Raw genomic sequence first — 22,622 nt, forward strand, 5'->3', positions numbered from 1 at the left:
CATTCACCAAGTCCATTGTACTAACCCTTAAACTTAGAGTTCTGGTCTGAGGCCCATCCACTGTAGGGCCCAGCAGATGTCAGGTTTAGATCACTACACTCTTGGACCCACAACTTTTGAAACAAAAGAGTGGGTATGCCTATAAAAAATAGGGGGCGACCATAATATTTCTTCTCACTTCCAAAGATGTTTCAAGTGGGGACCGACTCGAGGGTGAAAGTGCCGACACGTGTCCACACACTTATGCGGATGCAAACCTATTTATATTCCTCTTAATTCTCCTTTTCTAGTCCGCATCTCTCGATTTTTTTTTCAAACCCTAGAGCTCAGAAAATCTACTCTACAACAAAACCCCATGCCTTTTCCCTTCAATCTCTTCAATATTTCTCCTCAATCATCTTCCCATTATACGTAGATCTTATCCTATTGTTTTCTGCAGAAAATCTTCTATCTGAAGAGCTTCTGATCGTTGAAAATGGCTGCGAGCGTGTCTGATGTCTATATTCATGTTATTGAAGATGTCATCAATAAAGTTCGTGATGATTTCTTAAACTCCGGTGTTGGAGATAACGTTCTGACCGAGCTCCAAGGCGTAAACCCTAATTCCTTCTTCTCTTTCTTTCTTTCTGTTGTTTTTTTCTTGTTTCTTTTATATTCCATTTGGATACATGGATTTTATAATCCAGGATCGTAAATTACTGGATTTTACTAGATAAAACCTGAATTTTACAAGCTAAAACCTATATTTTGTAATCTAAAACCTGAATTTTATAAAACATAGATTTTACAAGCTAAAACCTAGATTTTGTAAGCTAAAACCTGAATTTTATAAAACCTAGGTTTTATCATAAAATCCTGGATTTTACAAGATGAAACCTGAATTTTACAAGCAAAATCCTCAATTTTACAAGCTATAACCTGAATCTTACAAGCTAAAACCTAGATTTTGTAATCTAAAACCTGAATTTTATAAAACCTAGATTTTACAAGCTAAAACCTAGATTTTATAAGATAAAATTCAGGTTCTAGGATCCACTTTCAAAATCTAGGTTTTAGGATTCACTTTCAAAACATAAAATCTAGGTTAGGATTCACTTCAAAATAAAAAATAAAAAATCTAGGTTTTAGGATTGCAGGAATTTGCTGGAAAAGTTTGGAAAGGGAAATATTCTAAAATTGTCTGCTAATTTTACCCACAAAAAATGATAACTTGAACCAACCCAATTCCTTTTTTTTTATTTAGAGGGACCTTCAATTTATGATGATATCTCTCTAAATAAGCCATACCCATATCGTTTTCCTTCTAATTGTGGAAAGAAAAATTTTTCCCAAGAAAAAAAAAATTGCCCGTCAGAGATATTTATCTTGCTATCCAAACAGGTCCTTATGGTCAAGATTTTTCATTTCTAATTGGAACTATTGGAGTAATTTCTTTGGAGATTGTTTGAATCATATGGCTTTGTGGTTGAACCATTTTAGGGCTCAATTTTTCGTTCTCTCACAAAATTGATTTTTTTTCCTTTCCAAACATTTTCACAAAATTCTTGCAATCCAAACGGGGCCTTATGGTCGAGATTTTTCATTTACAATTGGAACTATTGGGGGAATTACTCTGGAGTGTGTTTGGATAATAAGGGTTTGTGGTTGAACCATTTTAGGCTCAATTTTTTTTTTTCATTCACAAAATCACTTTCTTTCTTATCATTTTTTGAACATTATGGAAATTTCCAGCTCTGGGAATTGAAAATGATGCATTGCGAGGCAATATGCGGTCCTATAGAGAGGACGTCTCTACCTAAGGCGATTGGTCCTCCAATCACACCTGTCCATGATCTGAATTTACCATATGAAGGACCGGAAGTGTACGAAACTCCAACCGCTGAGATGCTCTTCCCACCGGTAATCTCTACATTCTTTTGTATGTAAATTTTGAACTAGCTCAAAAAATTCTGTGTCTGTTTGTTCTTCCCATTCCTATCTCATATTTATGATTGAATTCAATAGTTATAATGATAGCTATTTCCTCTCCAGTTTCTGCATCTTCTTCCCTGTATGATTGAAACACATCCCCTTTATGATGGGCTATTTTAGGCTTTTTGGTGTTTTGGTTTTCTATCTTGTATTTTTGAGTTTCAGATTCTTGATGATAAATTTCCTCTGCAGACGCCTTCACAGACTCCCATTCAAACTCCCTTGCCGGGAACAGTAGATCAATCCTTATATCATCTTCCCACAGGACCTGGTGACTTTGCTAGTATGCATGATACTAGGGGTAGCATTGACATGACACCCGGAAGGCCTAGTCCATACATGGTATGCCGACTCCCATCTAGTTCCTACTGTACTGAATCATCCATGCATCAGTCTCTCTATCTCTCTCTTTCTCTCTCTCTCTCTCTTTTGCAGCAACCACCTTCTCCTTGGATGCATCAAAGACCTCTTGGGGTTGATGTTAACGTGGGTAAGTATAGTGGGCGTGCAAAATTGAATCATACTTGTGTTAATTTTAAATAGTCTAGGATTTTTGGGCAGATGTTGGGAGTTCTTTTTGGCATGAGTTTGGAACGTAATGGTTTAGTTGTGATTTGTTCTGTAGCTTATGTTGAAGGGCGTGATGAGGCTGACAGAGGAGCCCCTCATCAACCAACGACCCAGGTGCTTCACTTTCTTAAATTTTTAGCTGTTTTTTGTTGATGTCATTTTCTTCATTAATCCAGGAAATGTACAAAGGTTGTGGTTCAATTCCATAGAGATGTTGCCATTCTTTCATATCTTTTCTTTGGTTTTTCCCTCATTGCTTTTGCATTCTTGTGTAATGAAAGTAGGATTTATGCATTCTTTTTTGACACTTATCGTGGGCCGAAGGATTATTTACTTATTTGTCAAGCGAATGCTATTTTTTTTCCTTTTCTTTATATGCCATTGACGTCATGTTGGGTTAAAATGTACAGGACTTTTTGATGATTTCTTCTGGTAAGCGGAAACGAGAAGATTATGCTTCACATTTTCAATCTGGTGGATATATACCACAGCAAGATGGAGCTGTAGATCCTTTGTTGGAGAATTTTCAACTTGAGGTGCTTCCTATACATTCTTCACCACTCACTACGGTTTTGTTAGTTGCAATGCTCATGTGGTGACTCATGACCCCAATTATTTACCTCTTATTTTCTTGTTCTCCTGATCACTTTCTGGTTCAAATTACTAAGGGCCTGTTTGGTTGTACATTTTGAAGGACTTACCTGTAGTTTACTTGTCAAGTGTGGTTTCATGTGACATTTGGTTGCAAACGGGAGCCAAAACGCCAAAAGGCTACTTACCCACTACTCTGCCTATCAGTCCCTCATCTGCTGAGCTGGCACCATTTAATGTAGAAAATACAAGGACTCCGTTCACTGTTATTTGCCAATATCTATCTCTTGCTTAACTCATATTTTCCTTAACAATCTTGGATTTTAATTAATTGCTTGTCTTATATATGTTTTTAACAAGGGAAATGATTTCTGCACTCCAATGTTTTGATAAACATGCGCTCCATTTTCTGTCGTGTAGTATTTAAAGGGCTGTCAGAGGAATATTATGGTTCTCAAAAAGTGGAGCGCATGTTTATCAAAACATTGGATTGCTGAAATCATTCCCCTTTTAACAATATTGTTTTACAGATTTTCCAACTTTCAAAAAAAAAAAATTTGTTTTACAGATTTTCAATGCATATATAATATGTCAATCAACAGTGTGATTCTCCATTTTGAAACGTATTTATATGTTGATTTTCATTGCGTATATAACCCTAGTTGCTTAATATGGCAATCAACCGGGTGATTCTGTTTTGGAAAGTATGTATATGTTCTCTTCTTGAACCTATTTTTACATGCCTTCTACTTTCGGAAAAAGAGAGGGCAATACTAACTTAATGCTAAAAAAATTTAGTATCTTCTACTTGTGCACACAGCCCCATCTTTGTATTTTTATTTCGCTCTGGTTCCAAACTGAGTGAAACCCATGTATGCATATTACTGTAACTTCAGTTCTCTGATTCTCTCAGTCAGCGTCATCAGTCAAAATAACCCTTGCTTATTGTTTGAAAATTTAACTTGACCTTCGGTAAGGCAAATTGATAGATTCAAATTCTGAGGAATAATTCCTTTTCAAAAGAGAAAAAAAAACTCTGAGGAACTATTAGTTTTTATCTTGCATGTGTAAACTAGTTCAGAGACACATTTGCAAAGCTTGCACATGTTACTTGGATGATTTATTTATTGTAGTAGCGACTGTAAAGGTAGAAGTAACTAGTTAATGTCGAAAATGGCGCTTGATTTATTAATAGCAATCACACACTTGAGACCTATTATTATCACACACACCATTTCCTTGTTGGTTACCATGTTGGGAAGAAGTAGCATCATAGGCCTGAATGGCCCTGGACTTGTAAATGTCTGTCTATCTACTTTTACTACATTTCAAATAAATTAATTATCATAATTATTAATATTGGATGTTTACAATTTTTAGAATCATAATATAACTGTTCATTAGTGTTTCATGTTGCCTTATTTCATGCAGCTATGTAATAGTGGGTGTTTACATTTTTTAGAATTATAATATATAAAAAATATAATTGTTCTTCGGTGTTTCTTTTATTTCATGCAGACCAGTTAGGTCTGCGGCACCATGCCATGTGTGTCTATTTAGCTTTCCCTACTGTATAGAGAGTTGCACAGGTTTGCTCACAACTTGGATTAACTTAGTTACCTGATCATGTGGCCTCCATATATATATATATATATATATATATATATATGCATTCTATGGGAATCATCTATCGTTGCCAGTAAATCTTGTACTTCCTCACATTCACTGGCCATGATCATATATGTCGAGCAAACTTTAGATAGAGGACTGGTCGCATATGCGTTCTATGGGAATCATCTATCGTTGCCAATAAATCTTGTACTTCCTCACATTCATTGGCCATGATCATATATGTGGAGCAAACTTTAGATAGAGGACTGGTCGCATGATGCTACAAACCTAGAGTTGGACAATTGTCAACATTTGTAGATGTTTTGTTGGGAATTGAGAAATTTATCTATTTTTAATTCTTCGTGCATCCGTTTGATAATCCAGTGCCCTTGCACTGGTTCTTTGCTGCGATTAATCAATTTCAAATCTTCTGTTGAAGTATCATCCTCTTGTCATCAACTTTAATTTTTGTTCGTCCTATTGGATGTATAGTTTCGAATCGTATCCCACTTGTACCCTATGGGTTTCATGCCAACCAAGTGAAAGGTCTGTCAAATAGATATGTCAGTGGAACTTAGAATTGCCGTATTCTACCTGTAATATTCTCTTAAATTTAGGGCACGTTTGGCTACCATGAATTTTTTTTTCATTGTAAATGGAGATAAGGGTGAAGTGGCTAAAAATCAGGAAACAAAAAACAGGAAACTAGTGTCTCCAAGTGATGAGCTTGGCTAAAACTCAGGAAACAAAAAACTCTACTCAAAATAGGATCGACTTTTTCCTGATTTATGCCACTTCTCAAGCTCATCTCGCTCATGCCCTCTCAAATCTCTCTCCTCCTCCCACTGCCCCACCCCTCTCTCACCACTTGGAGACACCGATTTATGATGACAAAAAAGTCCTGGCTGCCAGACATGGCCTTAGCGTCTCTGGCTATCAGTGTTTCGATTCCCGAGTTTCTTAAAAATGTCATCTCTGAAACCCCAAGTCTTCAATGCCATCACATGTTTATTTCCAAGTTTATTAAATCTAGTTTGCATCAATATAACCTCCACAAATTCACATGGTTAATTACCCAATCTTGTTGCGGAGGTATTCTTCGTGGCTGGTATCCTACGCGCACGCGCGCGCACACACACACACACACACACACACAGAGATATATCAGTTGTGCAGGCATGAATCGCATATGCGTAGAACTCTATTCATTATCCATGTGCTTGCATTGAAACTGACAGATGGTGGGTGAAGGACCTAGTATTGACACTAATGTTTGTGGTGCTAAAAGTGTTACACATCTGGCGAGTAAGATGTTATTGATCACATCTTTATCTTTGTTGGAGCGCTGTTGGCAGTGGAAAATTGTCTAATTTAATTCTCCGTTTATCTATTTTGATAATCCATTTCTGCAAGATCTTCTATTGAAAGTTGGATCGTCCAGTCATTTGCCATACTTTTAACTGGCTTCATATAACTTATATATTATTTCCTCATAACACACTTGTAATTCAGGCCAGTCAAGGGAAAAATTCTGCGAATAGATCAGATGGAGTAAATGAAAACAGTGAGATGCGTCTATCAGTTCAAGTTATTAGCACTTCAAAGATTCCACAACAGGATGGGATCCATGATGGCTTCGAGGATGTACTTACCACATCTGCAGTTAACTATGATTTTCCTTTATTTTTTATTTTTTCATTTTTATTAACCTCTTGTTTTTTTTCCCGCCTTGTTGCTTTTGAAAGTTGTTCCGTTCACCAGAAGTTGGCAATGAAGGGTACAATACACCATCCGACCAGGGTAAACCCGATCTCTTTTGAAATTGGAGGTAAGCCAGTAATGATCCTACAACATGCTGACTTTGGACGCCTTTTCTAGATCTACATGCCGTGCATGCTATTGGCACACCCTTGAATGCTGTTGGCACACCGAAACCAGCTAAAAGTGAATCCGTGGAGGATGATGAGCCACCCTTGAATGAAGATGATGACGATGATTTAGATGATCTTGAGCAAGAAGAGGAAGAGCCGAACACGCAACATTTGGTTCTGGCCCAGTTTGATAAGGTAATTGCTATCTTCTGGCGCATATAGCCATGTAGGATCTTAAGACTTATTCTTACCTGTTTTCTTTGGGTAGGTGACGCGGACCAAAAGTAGATGGAAGTGCATGCTTAAAGATGGCATAATGCATATAAACAGAAAAGACATTCTTTTTAATAAGGTGCGTTGTAGGGTAATCTTTAATGTGCAGTTATCTCCTTAATTTTGTTGGCTACATTGTCTTGCATGGTTTGCCTTACTTTCGAGTATTCTATTTTTTTTTGAAAGGTGACGATTTTACTGACGTCAACCAAGAATGTACATATCGTAGGGACAAGGCGTTCCTCAAAGCATATACAACAGAAAAATCCCTCCCACCAAACCCTGATGCTCCGCCATTCTTTCCTCCAGATTAGGATTTACCATCGTTAACTCCTCTTTTTCCACTCCGTCGTTGGCCAATTTATGCGCTTGCTCGTTTGCTGACCTCTTCATATGATTGAAACTAGGACCTATAGTCAAAAATAGATTTCAAAATTTTAGATATTATATCAGTTAGTTTCTATGGCGTGACTGCTTCATTACTCCCTCATGCACTGTTTGTCGTATCACATTCAATGGTTAAAGGGCCGTGGATCTTTCGTATCACTTCAAGCCCCAAAGGAGAGCTCTTGCTTCCGTCTTGTTTGAATCATACATTTCCATTGGACCTGAAAAGGTGAGTAGCGTGCCGCTGGTATGATCATTGAATATGTTGCCAATGCCCACACAACCCGGATTACCTTTAAAGCTTCCATCAAAGTTGAGCTTCACCCATCCACATTGGGGAAGACGTCACACTGGAACTACTTTTAACAAAGTATCTTTTTCTCTGATGATCGTTCCCTAGTTTCTTAGTGAAAAAGTGAGAGAGAAAGAATAAGAAGTAGAAAAAGGAGAACTGCCAGACTTAACATACCGACAAACCCTCTCTTAATATATATAAACACTAATAAGGTTACAATATATGGGAAAAGACTAAATTACCCTTACGTAACTCTACAGACTACTAACAAACTCTAACACTTCCCATTAAGTAGGAGCATATATATCATATAAGCCTAACTTGTTACAAACGGTAGCGTACCGACTCGTACCCAATGGTTTGGTGAACAGACCCCCAAGCTGATGACACACTGACCTGTTGAACTACCTTGCTAGCAACCTTGTGTCTAATAAAATGACAATAGACCTCTATATGCTTGGTCCTCACATGAAACACAGGATTTGATGCAATATGCACTGCAACTTGATTATCACATGATAACACCATTGGCACTTCAGTCCAATTTCTCTCAACAAATTCTGAAGCCAAACAAGTTCACAAGTGGCTTGAGACATAGCCCTACACTCCGACTCTGCCCTTGACCTAGCTACCGAGTTATACTTATTGGACCTCCAAGATACCGGATTTCCTCCAACGAAAGTGTAGCACCAGGTTGTAGACCTTTTGTCAGAGGGAGAACCTGCCCAGTCAGCATTAGAAAACCCATCAACCCCTCAATATCTAGATGCCCATGTTTTGTAAACAACCGACGGCCCAGTGCACCCTTCAAATACCTAACAACTCTTAAGACAACCTCCCAATGAGGATACCAGGAGCCTCCATAAATTTTCTGATTGCACTAATATTAAAAGAAATACCAAGTCTTGTGACTGTCAAGTACTTGAGTTTCTCGATTAGTCTTCTGTACTAGCCTGATCCTCCAACAACTCCCATTTGTCTGAGTGCTACTTACTATTAAGATCCATGGGAGTGTAATACCATGAGATGATGCCATTCAAAAAAAAAAAAAAACCACAAGATGACATGCCGGATCCTCCGACAACTCCCTTTTGTCCGAGTGCAACTTACTATTCCGATCCATGGGAGTTTAATACCATGAGATGACATGGCCACTTCAATACTCTAGAAGTACTGAACTTTTCCCTAGTCTTTCATCTAAAACTCCTTCAGAAAGGTTTCCAATCACCACTACATCGTCCACATAGATTAAAAGTGCAATGTAACGAGCTGAAGATCAGCGACTGAAAATCGTATGTTCCACATCACACTGTCTCAAACCAAAACAAACCACAACCTCACCGAAGTTTTGAAACCAAGCTCTAGGTGGCTGTTTCGTATATCGCCTTCCGCAACCGACAAACATACCCCGGTTCTCTTATAGCAACAAACCTAGGTGGTTGCTCCATATAGAACTCCTTTTGAAGATCATAGTGAAGGAAGGCGTTTTTTACATCAAGCGGGTGCAAGGGCTAGTCGCAATTAACTACAATGGATAGAAGAACCTGGACTGATGTTAACTTGGCAATCAAAGAAAACGTTTCAGAATAGTCGATGACCTGATGCCATATGTTTGAGTATATCCTTTTGCCACCGACCGTGCTTTCAATTGCTCCACAGACCCACCATCAAGCAAAATTTTTACTGCAAACACCCATCAATAATACCTAACAGGTTGCACTCCTGGAGGAGGAGGGACAAGATCCCAGGTACCATTGGAACAAAGAGCCTCCATCTCAACAGCCATGGCTGCGTGCCACTCATGGTGGGCAAAAACCTTTGCGACAGAATTAGGAACAACAACAGAAGAACTAGAAACGACAAAAACATGGAGAGACTTAGGGAGGTTAGCATAGGAAATGATGTGTATCAGGTTTGTGGTTCATCGAAGGTTTTTATAGGGTTGAATTTACAGTTGAAAGCTTGCAATTCCATGGAGAAAATTCAAGATAACAAGCAGAAAATTGAAGTTCATCACATATTTACAGATATACTAAAAAAGAAATAGGAGATTGCTTCATTGCTACTTGGAAGTCACAAGTAGAGTGATTGGAAGAGAGAATTTTTATAAGCCAAGAAATCTCCAATCCAATTCCATGAAGAATTCAACCAGAAGACAAAGAAAGAACCAAGGGGTCTGGAACTCCAAGCCTCCTTCCCAAATTCCCCAACTTCCCTCTCAAATTCTCATTCTTCAAAACTCCCCAAATCAGAGCACTCATCCCCTATTTATAGGGAAAGTGGATGCATGAGGGGCTGCCATTTGTCCTTGGGTCCATGTGGTCCCCTAGGACACTTGTCACAAGGAGATTGGTGGTGGCTTTCTTGATTGCCACTTGTCTTCTTTGCCTTGTGGTCCCAAGGACGCCATGACATTGGATCCATTAGGGTGCCCTCAATGGCTGATATGCCACCGTGTCCCCTATACCATATGTCACACACTTCCCACAGCCTTGACCAGTGGCAATGGTCCCTCATGTGCTCCTCAAGTCAACGACCATGCCAAGTTGCAAGTATTCCCCTCCAGGAGACATTGGAGGAGATGGTGAAGGCACCAGGAGACATTGGAGATGGTGAAGGCACTGCCTGGTGGTTGTCGACGTACATATACCTTCAAAGTATTCTCTGGAGTGCAAGACGAACCAGAAGCCAATTGAGAAGTCTCATCACGTGTAGAAGGAACAACTGGAATAAGAACAGGAATATGATAGTTGATCCAGGGAAGGGTCGGAAGGGTGCTAAGTAATGCTCAATCCCTCAAAATATGGCACAAATGGAAGGGAGTTGTGCATGCCATGACTAGAAGAGTAACAGTCCATCAATGGGTTTAAGAACCATTGATCTTTCAAACATAAACCCATAATCTAAAATCCACTTGTAACAAGGTTCTCCAAAAGAGTGTGCTGATCTATTTAATTGTCAACAATCTTTCACATGACAAATAAGTAAGACAACTATTGAGGCTTTCTTCCAAACTAATTTTTCAATCCTTTTTTTGAAAAATGACAAATATATTCATACTAGTAAAATTACAATGGGGACCAGTAGTCCCACTAGATTTACATAGTATGAGTTGCCTAGGAACGATCTCCTTGGCTCAAATGAAAACCCATTACCCCTTACATTACCCAATAGTCCTAATTGATACAAAACCGACCAGACATGCCAATCTTTTGCTAGAAAACCTTAGAGGATTATCTACCCCCAGCATCCAAGGTTTTAAATTTCGGTTTCGGTGTCGGTTTCGGCCACCACTGAAACCGAAACGTTTCAGTTTCAGACAGAAATTTCGGCCGAAATCATGTAAAAATATGAATATGATTTCGTTTATTTTTTTAATTTCGACCTAAATGTCTAAAATTTTGGTGTCAATTTCGGTGGAAATTATAACATTTCGGTGTACATTTTTAAAATTTCGGTGAAATCTTGTAAAGAAATGACTTCATGTGAATTTCGTTTCGGTTTGTGCTGCAACCAAAATATTTCTGCCGAAATTTAAAACCATGTCAACATCAACCCCTTCTAAAACTGATAGGAACCTCCCCAAAGTGCTTTATTTCTTGAGGTCCCGTTCCCATCTCTGCAAAACGGGAGGAAGTCAAGGCAATCATCAAAACAGACTTGTCATCACCATCTAGATAGTCATTCAGTTTGTACTTCTAGACGAGTTGCCTAAGCCGAGCACTTTTCCAACTCCTCCATGATATGCTGGATTGGATTTGGAAATCTGGCATATCATGAAGAAGATCCTCCGGAGTCCGATCCAAAAATCCAGGATTCTTTCGGGTCGCAATCCTTTCTTCCACGAGCCGAATACCCACCGCCTTAGTAGCTTCCCAGCTTTGCCTCCTCTCAACCCTTTCCTCAATCGCGAGCAGCTTAAAGAAAGGGTGGTCGTGCAACGACGAATGAGTATCTTGGAACGGAGTAAAACCATGGAGGCTATACCAAGTGAATGGCCAATCTTGAGAGTCTAGCATGAGTAATTTCCAGTACGCACTAAGAAGCTCTCTCGACAATTCTTCGTGGGTTGGGGCATTGATGGAAGCCCGCTCTTCATTATAAACCATCGATCTTATCTTCTTGAGGAGGTTTTCTAAAACCATGATCTTTGTGAAAAGCCGTCTGCAACACCCTCCAGAACAAGAAGAAGATTCGTTGGAATTACCGATATTAGCCATTCCTCCTTTGATAATGGTAGAGGGAATTAGAACCAGGAGAAATCGATGAAAACTTTCTTGTGGCTTTTGTGCCTCCTCAAAATACTGGACTAAAGGTACCTATTAATAATTTAATACTAATTTCAAAGCCTTGGAGCATCCGCTCCTAGGAAAGAGCGCAGAAACAGAGAAGAAATGAAAGGACGCGTAATGAATAAGTACAAATATAACCCATTTCCCAACAACCGAGGCGAGATAAAATAGTAGAGACACCCGTAAAAGCTTAAGTCACTAATTTCCAGTACACGCTAATTTTTCAATCCTTGAATTGCTAAGGTTGAATAATCCTTGTGAGGGACAAACTCTCCATTGACCAGTATTGCCAATATTGCAATGAGAAGATAAGAAACAAGGGGAGAACTGTGAGATAGCTTTAATTTTATTTCAATCACAAAATCAACTCCATTAATGTAACCTCACTCTAATAGCAGGGTTCTGTTTTGTCTTACACATGGTCCCACCACTTGTCTTCTGCTAAAGGCACTCAACCATTAATTTGTAAACACTTGCCAGAATCAATAGCATGTGACTTCTATAACAAAACAAGTGTTAAATCTGGCAATCACACCACACTCTTAGCAAGTGTTAAACCTGGCCATTCATAAGCTAATAGCAGATGTTGCTATATTTAAACAAACACGCTCAAATTTTATCACCCAAAGCAGACTCTTGCTTGTATTGAGTCACCAAATAATGGCCTTAAATCTGTTGCAATGAAGCTTCAAAAATACACATAGACCTTGGGCTATCCAAGGCCAGACGTTGAGAGGAGACCTTGTATAAAAACGAAGATACTATTCGTAGCTCAATTCAATTACAAGATCAATAATGATGTAACCTTTCACATGATTTTCTTTTTGAATGGCAATCTTTCACATGATTTTAATCAAGCATTTAGCATGCTTCTAGTAGAAAACCGAGAGGTAGCAAATGCACAGTATCTCCACGATTCGATCAACTAATACTCAGAATTTCCTTGGAGGATTGAGATAAAAGATGTGTAAATGAGATCCACTTACAGAGATTGCTTGGAAAAAAACACTAGCACCATCAAACTCATGACTTGTAGCTTAACTTTTTTGGAGAACCAAGGTCAGTATCACGCGACGAGTAAACCTTCTCTAATCATCAGATCATGCAAGATTTAAAGCCATTGATCCTTCTTTTCATGGAAGCGGAACAATGAAAATCTGAAGAGCGAAAACGAAGCTCCAAGGATAACTGGATTCTCAGTTTGCATGAACCTCAGAGAAAACGAACAGAGAGTTCAGATCTGCCTGCTTAGACCTTAATTCCAACGAATTTCACTACAACCCTTCCCTAATTTCAAGGAAACATGGAATTTCACCCGCATTAATTTGAGATATTCACAGATCTAATGAATGACAGTCATTTGAAACCATGCAGCAACACAGAGAAGAAACACAATAGCGGTAGCAGAAATTCTGCTCTTTGCTTTGATGATATTTGGAAAATTTCAATTGTGGCCAAGCAAAGAGGAGATGCCCTAGACCTTCTTACATGATGGAAACCTTGCCAAATCAAAGGTAAACCAACGGGTGAAATGAAGAAGAAACTGAAGAAAACTAGTTCCTTGCCTCCTTCCCAAGAAATCTGCAAGTTCTCCAAAAAAGGGATTTCCCTCCAAGAAAGAAAGTCCCAACCATCCTTCTCAAATTCAATTACAGTATCAAAGTTTCTAATCCCAATTTCCCCCAAAGTTCCACAAATTCCAAGTTCTCCAATTTCAAAATTACAATTCTAGATCTATAATGAAAAATGAGAGGGAGATTGGCTTTTTTTAGCCGCAAGATGACCTTATTCTCTTTTTTTTTTTTTTTTTTCTGATTTTCGATCTCAAGAAATTTCAGCTTCCTCACTCCTGCTTGAAGTGTTTGGACTGGCCTCAGCTTCTGGATCATGCCGCACCCTCAAATGTGAAAGATGAGGAAGGAAAAAGGTGGCCCCACAGCTTTGGAAACAAACTTGTTCGTGCTTGGAAGGGTGAACCACAGAAAACCTGAAGAAGATGCTTCACAGAAACCATTCATTTCTATCTTTATTCTGGATCTTATAAATCACGCTAAGATAGATATGGGTACAAGCCGCCAAATGTGGATTAGGAATGCTAGATGTAAACCCATCCTTTACATCTGCGTGTCAAGAGTTGTGTGCGATGAGTCTTTCTCCTATTGCAAAAAGTGTACCTTCAAAGTGCCTAATTATGCAGCTTCAACGTCTATCGTGGCCAATAAACTGGAAGCGGAGAAGTGAAGGAAGCTGTTACTTTGTAATATTCTGCATTGCCTTTAGCCTACTTATGCCACAAAACTTACACGCCCTTACCGTTCCCATCTTTCACATGTTACTCTTTTCATCTTTTGCACTTCTAGGTTGAGGGCTTTCACGTATCATTTCTTCAAATCTATGTTCCTCTTGTTGATGTTCATTCTGTTTTACAAATGGGAGGATTTCATTTGGCAACATGTCTCCAATAAATTTATACACCAAAATTTGGTGTATCTTTTTATGACTTCAAAGATCATCCAATTAGAACACATACCTGCCAATCTTGTTGATGTTCAGTGAATATTCTTGTTTCAGGTGTGGTTTTTGCTTTTAAGATGTTGATATCTACTCCTTGAGCATGAGGTGGCTTTGGAAGAAGATTTTTAACGTCAGTTCGACAGAAGATGCTTCATTAGATGCCGATCATAAAGGGATGTTGTCTTAAGGAAGGGATCATGCTGTGGGGCTTACTTATTTTGATTATCTAAACCACTCATTTAGTGGTCTCCATCATAGATAATCTACACTAAAAACAGCTTCTTGTGATGGTGATTCTATTCCTTTAATCTTTTATGTAAAATGGAAATTAAATACCCCCTAAGTTTACCATGCACATTGGAACAACAGAAATTAATTCAAGGTTATACCAATACATGGTGAGTAGATTACTCTGAAATGGTTTACCCTGAAATAAATTACCCTCTCATATTTACCCCCATAGAGAAAGTTGCAGACCTAACTTCTTCTAAGAAATCCCTTTTCAACCATCCTTTTTGCTCTTGGGCCATCTTGAAGACCAGTTATGTTTCAGTCACCAATCATATTCCTTTGCAGCTTGGAGAAATATTGGACTAATATTTTTGATGTGATCTCTGTCCTCAATCAACTCTCTCTCTTTTACAAGAAAATATGTGTCATTAATCATTCTAGTATTCTCCATCCTGTGGACAAGGTTTTAAATTTGGTTTCGGTCGGCACGGAAACATTTCGGTTTCGGTGGAAATCTTGTATTATCACGGAAACATATGGAAACATATGCAAATGATGAAATGCTTTGATCTTTAAAAAAACATATGCAAATGATGAAATTTTAATATGATACTTAGGGAAATGCTAGAATAAGCATAAATGCATACTTAGAAACTATCACATAAGCAACAAAACCATCCACAATAGCTTAATCACATCTCCAAAAAAAGAAAAAAGATTAATCACATCGAACACCTAGTGACGTGTTGTTGCACATGTCTAGAATGGTAAAGTCGGTAAAAAAGTACAATGTATTGAAGTATAAGAAAGTACAATGACCAGTCTACCCTCCACATATCGTTACGAGGTATTATTGGTGCCATGCCAATATGACATCCCATGCATAAGATACGGTTACTTTGTTATGCAATTCAATGATGTTGCCTACCAAATATCATTCTTTAAATTGAAGAAATAAAATTGAATGTCAATAATATCTTTCCATTTTTTTGTTGCTCTGACCATTTCGGTCCAATTTCAGAAATTTTGGTCGAATTTTGGGAATTTTGGTCGAATTTTGTGAATTTCTGTCAAAATTTCAGGAAAATAATGACGTGAAAGGAATTCATGTAGATTTTGTTTCGTTGGGGATGGAAATGGAAAGATTTGGAAATTAAAAACCATGCATGTGGAAAAATTTGGAGTTTTTGTCTCCCTCCTTAAACCCAATGGCCTGAGACTTTAGGTGCCAACTTATTTCTTCCCTTCTTAGAATATCATCGTATTCCACCTTTAATGCCATTCTAGCTTTTCTTTCACCGTCCTCCAATTGTCTTCTCTTCTTTCCTACCAAAGGTTTCAGTCTCTTGTAGAATTTCTTCCTTCTTTATTTTCTTCTCCTCTTGAAATCCTTTCTGTCATTCGTTGATCTTGTTTTCCTAGGCTTTCAACTTTCTGCATAAGATAAAGCCTTTTCTGCCCACCTCTTTACTTTCATTCTTGCACTCTTTTATCTTCTCATTGAAGCTAGGAATTTTGCACAATGCCATGTCAAGTTTAAAGGCCTCAACTATGCATCAGTCTTTCATCCCCAATAGTGGAGGGCAATGGTTGGATATTGGACGAGGTGATTTTCTTTGAATCTTAGGAGAAAGCACTCTTGTTCTTTTGAAATTAGAAACCAATCAAAGCTTGCACATGATGGTATTCTCTTGATTATTGGACTATATGAATTTTTCGTCTACCAGCTGCAAATCTATCAAGTCACATACCTGAATAAAGTTTGATAACTTTCTCAAGCCCATAGTGATTTTTCCAGGTTGGCTCTTCTCATGGGGCAATCTAGCGGTGTTGAAATCTCTGCCGAGAGTCCACGGCCTTATCCAATTCTCACTGATTTCTTTCAATTCTTCCCAAAAACATTGCACCACCTTGCCCTAATCGGCCCATAAACCACTAACCACTGAAAGTTTCCATCTGACATTCATTCCTGTTAAAAGTATAAAAGATTAAATACCGCCTTCTCCAACAGCTTAAGCTTTTGGAGTAACTGGTAGTTACACATGGTATCAGAGCCAAAGGTCCCGAGTTGAAACCTCCTTGATAGCAAAAGTCCTCATGCAATGGCCAAACCCAAAAAGAGGGGGGGCCACATGTGCCACGTGTAGGCAACCCTAAAATAGGGGCCACACATGAGGGGGAGTGTCAAAGTATAAAAGATTAAATAATGCCTTTTCCAACAGCTTAAGCTTTTGGAGTAACTGGTAGTTTCACAACTCCCCTAGTCAAGAATTGAATATCAAGGGAGAATTCCTTTTCTTCAATCTCTTCCACACAACTTATTTAGCTGCTCTCCACATTCTTATTATACCTCCTATAGCTTCTTTGGCATCTAGAGCTTCCCATCTATTTCTCATGCCCCATAGACAATTGACGAGGGATTCCGACATCCTCATCCCCTTATGCTCGAGTATAACCATAATCTCAACTCCTCTTCCCCAAATAAATTTTTTAACCACAAACCCTTTGTCTTCTGTTCTTAAGCCCCTAACATTTTAGATAAACCGTCTTCCAAGGTTTCAAATTTTGGTTTCGGAATGCGTTTCGTTCCTCACCGAAACCAAACTTTCAGCCGAAATTTCGAATGAAAATTTGGACAAAATCTAATGAAATCAAATAAAATAATATTTTATCTCATACAAAATTTCGAATGAAATTACCGATATTTCGATAATTTTGGCTGAAATTTCGGGAAAATATTAAATAAAGAATAAAATCCAGATTTTTTTGGAGATTTTCCTTAAATTTTGGACCAAAATTTCGGTTGAAATTTTGTAACGTTTCGAGTTTTACGCAATTTCGGTTTCGGGGTTGACCGAAATTTTTTGGATTTCGGTCGAAATTTAAAACCTTGCCGTCTTCATCATAACCACTTTGAATTCAATCCCAACACCTTGGCTCAGATCAAGCCCCTTAATTCCTTGAACCACTTTGTTGTGAGCTTCTTTGAAGTGTTGCAAACCTTATCTCTGGACGTCATTTAGTGTTGCCCTCAAATAAAGTTTCAGAGGATCTTTCTCCGCCATACTTCTGCCCACGGTCATCTCATTTTCTAAATTTGGTGAACCGTTTATCAACTCACATCCCCCATCCTCTCCAACACCATCTTCATGCTAACCCTCTTTTAAGTTGAACTTTGACAATCACGGTCTTAGAAATCATGGTCATGCGGGTGTTGGATGCATTATTAGGGATCACATCTGCTCAACTGGACTGGCTTACTCTGCACTCGTTGGCTTTCTGGACTCCAATGCAGCAGAGATTATGGCCCACAAATCTGGAATTAATATCTGGATGTCGCTGCACCGTGAGCTGCTGATTGTCGAAAGTTACTCCTAGAACATCGTTAATTGGTTCTAAACTTTCTAGTTCTCTGTGGAGATTCCTTGATGCTATCAACTGGTGATGCATTGCATAGCTGGGCATACTGTTTTATTCTTGCATGTCTGCCCTCCCGCCATTGAGTATGGGGATGAGCTTGCTAGGGAGGGAGTTCTTAGAGACCCTTTCTTAGTTTCATATTCTTTTCCTTTGGTGTAACTTGGTGTGTAACTTGGTAGGAACCTTGCTACTCTCCTGTCTGTTTGCTATTTGATTGGAGCCATATCAGTCTGTTTGGATGTTTTTGTGTTTTAAGCTGATAATGCCTTCAATTGGCACTACACTACCATTGAGGTCACCATCCTCTAGTAAAATCACACATTTAATCTCGAATCCTGGTACTATGAGCGGGAAAATAAAACCTGAACCATTTAACCCTTTCAAAATAATCTATAAAGTGGCAAAGTAATCGTTCTTGGCACCAATTTTCTTATTTGTGGGTTATGCAGTTTTGCTTTAGCTAAACAGCCCAATATATGCATATCTCCTAGCTTTGACTTCCTTTCGACCTATAACTCATAAGAGGTCTTAGGTACAACTTTACTTGCTACTCAATTTAGGATGTGCTCATTCGTTTTTAATGCTTCTCCCTACAAGAACACATGCAATGGTGAGTTGATGAACATGCCCCACCATATCCATAAGAGTACGATTTTGCCTCTTAGCCATGCTGTTTTGCTTGGGCGTACTCGACAAATTGTTCTCCTAGAGAATGTTATTCTTCTCGAGCGGCCCGTTTCTGAGTATTTACCATATTACTCAATGCCTTTATCACACCTCACAATTTGGTAAATATCAACACCTCACAATTTGGTTGTCCAAGTGAAGTTGAAGCTAGACTTCATCCTTTTTTTTTATCAAGAGCTTCCAACTTTTCATTGATGAGAGACACACCCATGGCAGGGGACGTCATCTATAAAGGTAATAACATACCTCTCACCGCTGATATCAGTATAAATGATATTAATAGACCGGTACTCTTAGTGGTACCACTCTTACTGGTTTTTGCATGTTTTTCTTCAATGCACTCCATACAAATACTTATATCCGCCATTCAAAAATAAATAAATTAAAATACCAATACTGATATCGGAAAAGCCAAGTGCATGTAAAAGATGCTATCCTTAACCATTCTTTCACCTGACCCATGGAGATGTGTCCCAACTGTTTATACAATAGATTTCAAGAGTTTTCATTTACTCTCCTTCGTTTATTACCAACATTTCTGATTACATCATTCACATACGGAGAAAGTAAAGCCTGTAGGAATCAAATTTAGACATTGAAATATGGTTCTACTTATAGTAGGAGCATAATTCTATCCACTAAATATAAAATAAAACCACTATCTATAACTAGATAGAGAGTTCCAATGGCTTTGATGTCAGCCCATATTCCATTTTCAACTTTAATGGTCCACTCCCTTTTCATGGGCCCCTGACTTAGAAAGAACTGTCTACATGGAATTCAAAATGTAATTATCTACTGAGTATTTTTAGGAGCATCAACCAAAAAGGCTCCAAACAAATAAAAATTAAGGGTTTAACTGTCTTTCTCATCTACTCCTTGTACTTGGGGCATTCCTTCTATATGTGTCATGTTTTTCTGCATAAGTGATACTTGATGTTAGCTTTCATCTCACTAGATTGACCTTGCTGGGACACCACACATGTAGGTTTTATCTTGCCTTGTAGGTTTTATCTTGCCTTGTCTCTTACCTCTTTTCTTGCCTTGTCTTCAACTCTTCCTACCTCTCAAGCTTAACAGTTTTTTAAGTTGAACTTTGACAGTTCTAGTCTTAGAAATCATGGTCATACGGGTGTTGGATGAATTATTAGGGATTGCATCGGGTGGTTTTCAGGATCTCCAATGCACCCTCAAATGGCCCTCAAATCTGGAAGTAAGATCTTGATGTCTCTGCACCCTGAGCCGCTGATTGTCTAAAGTTACTCATAACGTCATGCATTGGTTGTAATCTTTTTAGTTCTCTGTGCAAATGCCTTGATGCTATTGACAAGGTGATGTATTGCATTGCTGGGCATACTGTTTTATTCTAGCATGTCCGGCCCTCCCGCCATCGAGTATGAGGATGAGCTTGCTAGGTAGGGGGGCTTTCTTAGTTTCAGATTCTTATTCTTTGGTGTAACTTGGTAGGAACCTTGCTACTCCCTTGTCTGTTTGCTATTTATCTGTCTGATTTGGATGTTTTATTGTGTTAAGTTCATAATGCTCTAAATAATCACCAACTGTTGTCATCAATACCTCCATGTGCTCATATAGGGTGTTCTGAGTGGTAGTACCTGTTGTGCTCACACCATATTTATATCCTCTTTGGCCCTGTTTGTTTTATATTATTACAACCGATTGTGTAGTCCCCAACCAATTATTGGACCGAAAAATTAATTATTGGACTGAAATTTAATTTTCGGTCCAATAATTGGTCGGGGAATCCACAATCGGTTGTCATAATCTAAAAGACGTCCTTTTGCATTATTTGCCTTCATTTTCAAATATTGATGGTCTCTAAAGTTTTCTCAAAGGAATATTTCACAGGCAACTGGGGAGTTCGAGTTTTGACTTACAAAGGACTACCTCGCAAGCAAAGCTTGATGCTGTTAGAAGAACAAATGGCAGTTTATGGAGGATTTGGTTCATGAGGAATTAAGTGATTACTGAGAGTGGGAAGAGATAATGCCTATAAGCTAAGACTTGTAGAGAAGCCTTGTGACAGTTCCTACTTGAGTTTGGTGAAATCTCCATGTAAAGTTACTTGGTGTTTCAGTTGCTTTATATATTTAGATTTTGTTAATGTATCATTTGTTAATTTCTGCTTTCGCATTCCCCTTTGAAATTGTTAATGATTATTACAAAGTATCATTTCTTAATTTCTGCTTTTCCATTATTTCCCTTTGAAAACCCTCGTAATTTTTTTAAAAACTTTGAATGCTATACACAGTGGACGGGGGCACTTGCTTGTTTTGTTTCTTAGGTCAGGAGTGCTTAAGCTCAGTTTCAGGCAGAAGGGGTGAGCTGAATTTTCTGCATTGTGCCCTTTGTACAAACCCTGAATGTCCCACCTCTGGGTACTCAGAATTCTGGGAGTTAAAACACCAGCCCAACTATAGCATTCGACCACTGAGTAGAGAAAATCATCTAACAGAAATCTATTTTATCTGAGTTGGTTAAATATTGGTGCACAATTAGGCATTAGGCTTGTAGAAGAATCTGTTGAGCTATTGGGTATGTCCCAATACGTCATTTTGCTAAAAAAAACAAAATTAATAGTAAAAATAGAGACATTGATCCTTGGACGTAAGTTTGATAATGCTGGAAAATTTTTCTTAGAAGAGGAAAGTATGTCATGTGCATTCCTTGTAGGTATATGCTAGGCTTTCTTCGACAGCTCTGCCAACAATTTCCATGTTTCCGGCTTATTCATACATTTCCTATGATCCTATTTTGATCTTTCATCTGTAAAATCAGGAGATTTTTTTTTATGTATGTAGATGCCAGTATTCTTCAAAAAGTGTAGTGGGGCCCTCTTCAAGGGATGATCCAAACCATTCATTTGCTGGGCCACAACATAAATAGGTTGTACCTGGAAAATCATTTCCAGAGGATGATCCTAACTCTCCTATCGGAGGGTTAGGATCATCTTATAGAGATGATGTACGGTGTACGACCTATCCACATTGTGGCCCAGCAAATGAATGTTTTGGATCATCTTACGTAGTGGGCCCACCTGTAATTTTTCAAAAAAAAAAAAAAAAAAAAAAAAAAAAAAAAACTGTACTGCACATGGGCACATCATATGAAATCTCGAGAAATCAGATCATGATTGGTTCAATTGTTCCCTTGTTTCATATAATCAGGTGTACAGTGGAGAGGAAGGTAGAATTTTTTTTCAGGGGAAATGTTTAGCCAAACGGTTTTTTATTTATTTTGAGGCAATGATTCAATGGAAAGGAGTTTATACTCTTTTTTTTTGTATTTTTTTCTTGGCAAGGAAAACTGCCTTAAAATATTTTGAACAGTTTCCCAAAAAGGCTAAAACAAATATGTAAACCAAATTTAAACTATTTATTTGTTTTTTCTCCTCGTGAACAACTCAACTCAACTCAGCTTTGTCCCAAACTAGTCGGGGTCGACTAAATGAATCCTTTAGAAAAAAAATTCATGAAGAAGGTAAAATGAACCTACCCGGCTCTAATCATGGTTCTAGTTGGGTTCTTCTACGTGGATCATTTTCTCGTGAACAAAAATGCAAAATTAATTGCCCCAAATAATATGATTTTGGTAACAATATCATTAATACCTGACTCAATTAAGCCATGTACAATACCACATCCTTGATATTCTTTAAAAGTTCATTAGAAAATGCTTACAAGAGAGTCACTTTTAGGCTTCTTACTAAAACTTTATAAGAAAGAAAGGAGAGACTAAGGTTCCATCAACATGGGTGCAACCAATGTTGCCATCCTCTTGATGCTGGTGGCTGTGACTCTTGTCGGGGCGTACCGGAATCCGGCCAACCACCTCCCTCCACTCCTTTAACCTCTATACATCTCCGGCGAAGGTGGTGGAGGTAGGATGAGT

The 22,622-nt window shown here is 38.3% G+C and overlaps 1 protein-coding gene across 2 annotated transcripts; it reads left to right on the forward strand.

The window, feature by feature from the left end:
• The first annotated feature begins 284 nt into the window (after positions 1 to 284).
• Positions 285 to 20,911, forward strand: LOC143880058 (transcription initiation factor IIA large subunit-like). 2 transcript variants are annotated; one of them, XM_077382833.1, is made up of 11 exons: positions 285 to 592; positions 1,732 to 1,899; positions 2,164 to 2,313; positions 2,407 to 2,461; positions 2,597 to 2,655; positions 2,952 to 3,077; positions 6,256 to 6,387; positions 6,489 to 6,543; positions 6,622 to 6,809; positions 6,883 to 6,966; positions 14,433 to 14,732. In XM_077382833.1, the coding sequence occupies exons 1-11, from the start codon at positions 476 to 478 to the stop codon at positions 14,457 to 14,459; spliced, it is 1,161 nt and encodes a 386-aa protein (XP_077238948.1). In that variant the 5' UTR covers positions 285 to 475; the 3' UTR covers positions 14,460 to 14,732. The 2 variants fall into 2 exon arrangements, with proteins under 2 accessions (XP_077238948.1, XP_077238949.1); XM_077382834.1 differs by lacking the exon at positions 14,433 to 14,732 and adding an exon at positions 20,580 to 20,911 and having other exon boundaries at positions 286 to 592.
• The last annotated feature ends 1,711 nt before the right edge of the window (positions 20,912 to 22,622 follow it).

The sequence above is a fragment of the Tasmannia lanceolata genome, unplaced genomic scaffold (assembly GCF_043159265.1).
Source record: "Tasmannia lanceolata isolate RefF3 unplaced genomic scaffold, GAP_Taslan_0.1 ptg000006l, whole genome shotgun sequence".
Taxonomy (NCBI): domain Eukaryota; kingdom Viridiplantae; phylum Streptophyta; class Magnoliopsida; order Canellales; family Winteraceae; genus Tasmannia; species Tasmannia lanceolata.

What these genes read in the sequence shown, in the direction of transcription:
- LOC143880058 (XM_077382833.1), top strand. Translation starts at nt 476, where the DNA reads ATGGCTGCGAGCGTGTCTGATGTCTATATTCATGTTATTGAAGATGTC. An exon ending in TTCTGACCGAGCTCCAAGGC is followed by an intron (nt 593 to 1,731) that starts GTAAACCCTAAT and finishes GGAAATTTCCAG; the next exon opens with CTCTGGGAATTGAAAATGAT. An exon ending in TTCTGGCCCAGTTTGATAAG is followed by an intron (nt 6,810 to 6,882) that starts GTAATTGCTATC and finishes TTCTTTGGGTAG; the next exon opens with GTGACGCGGACCAAAAGTAG.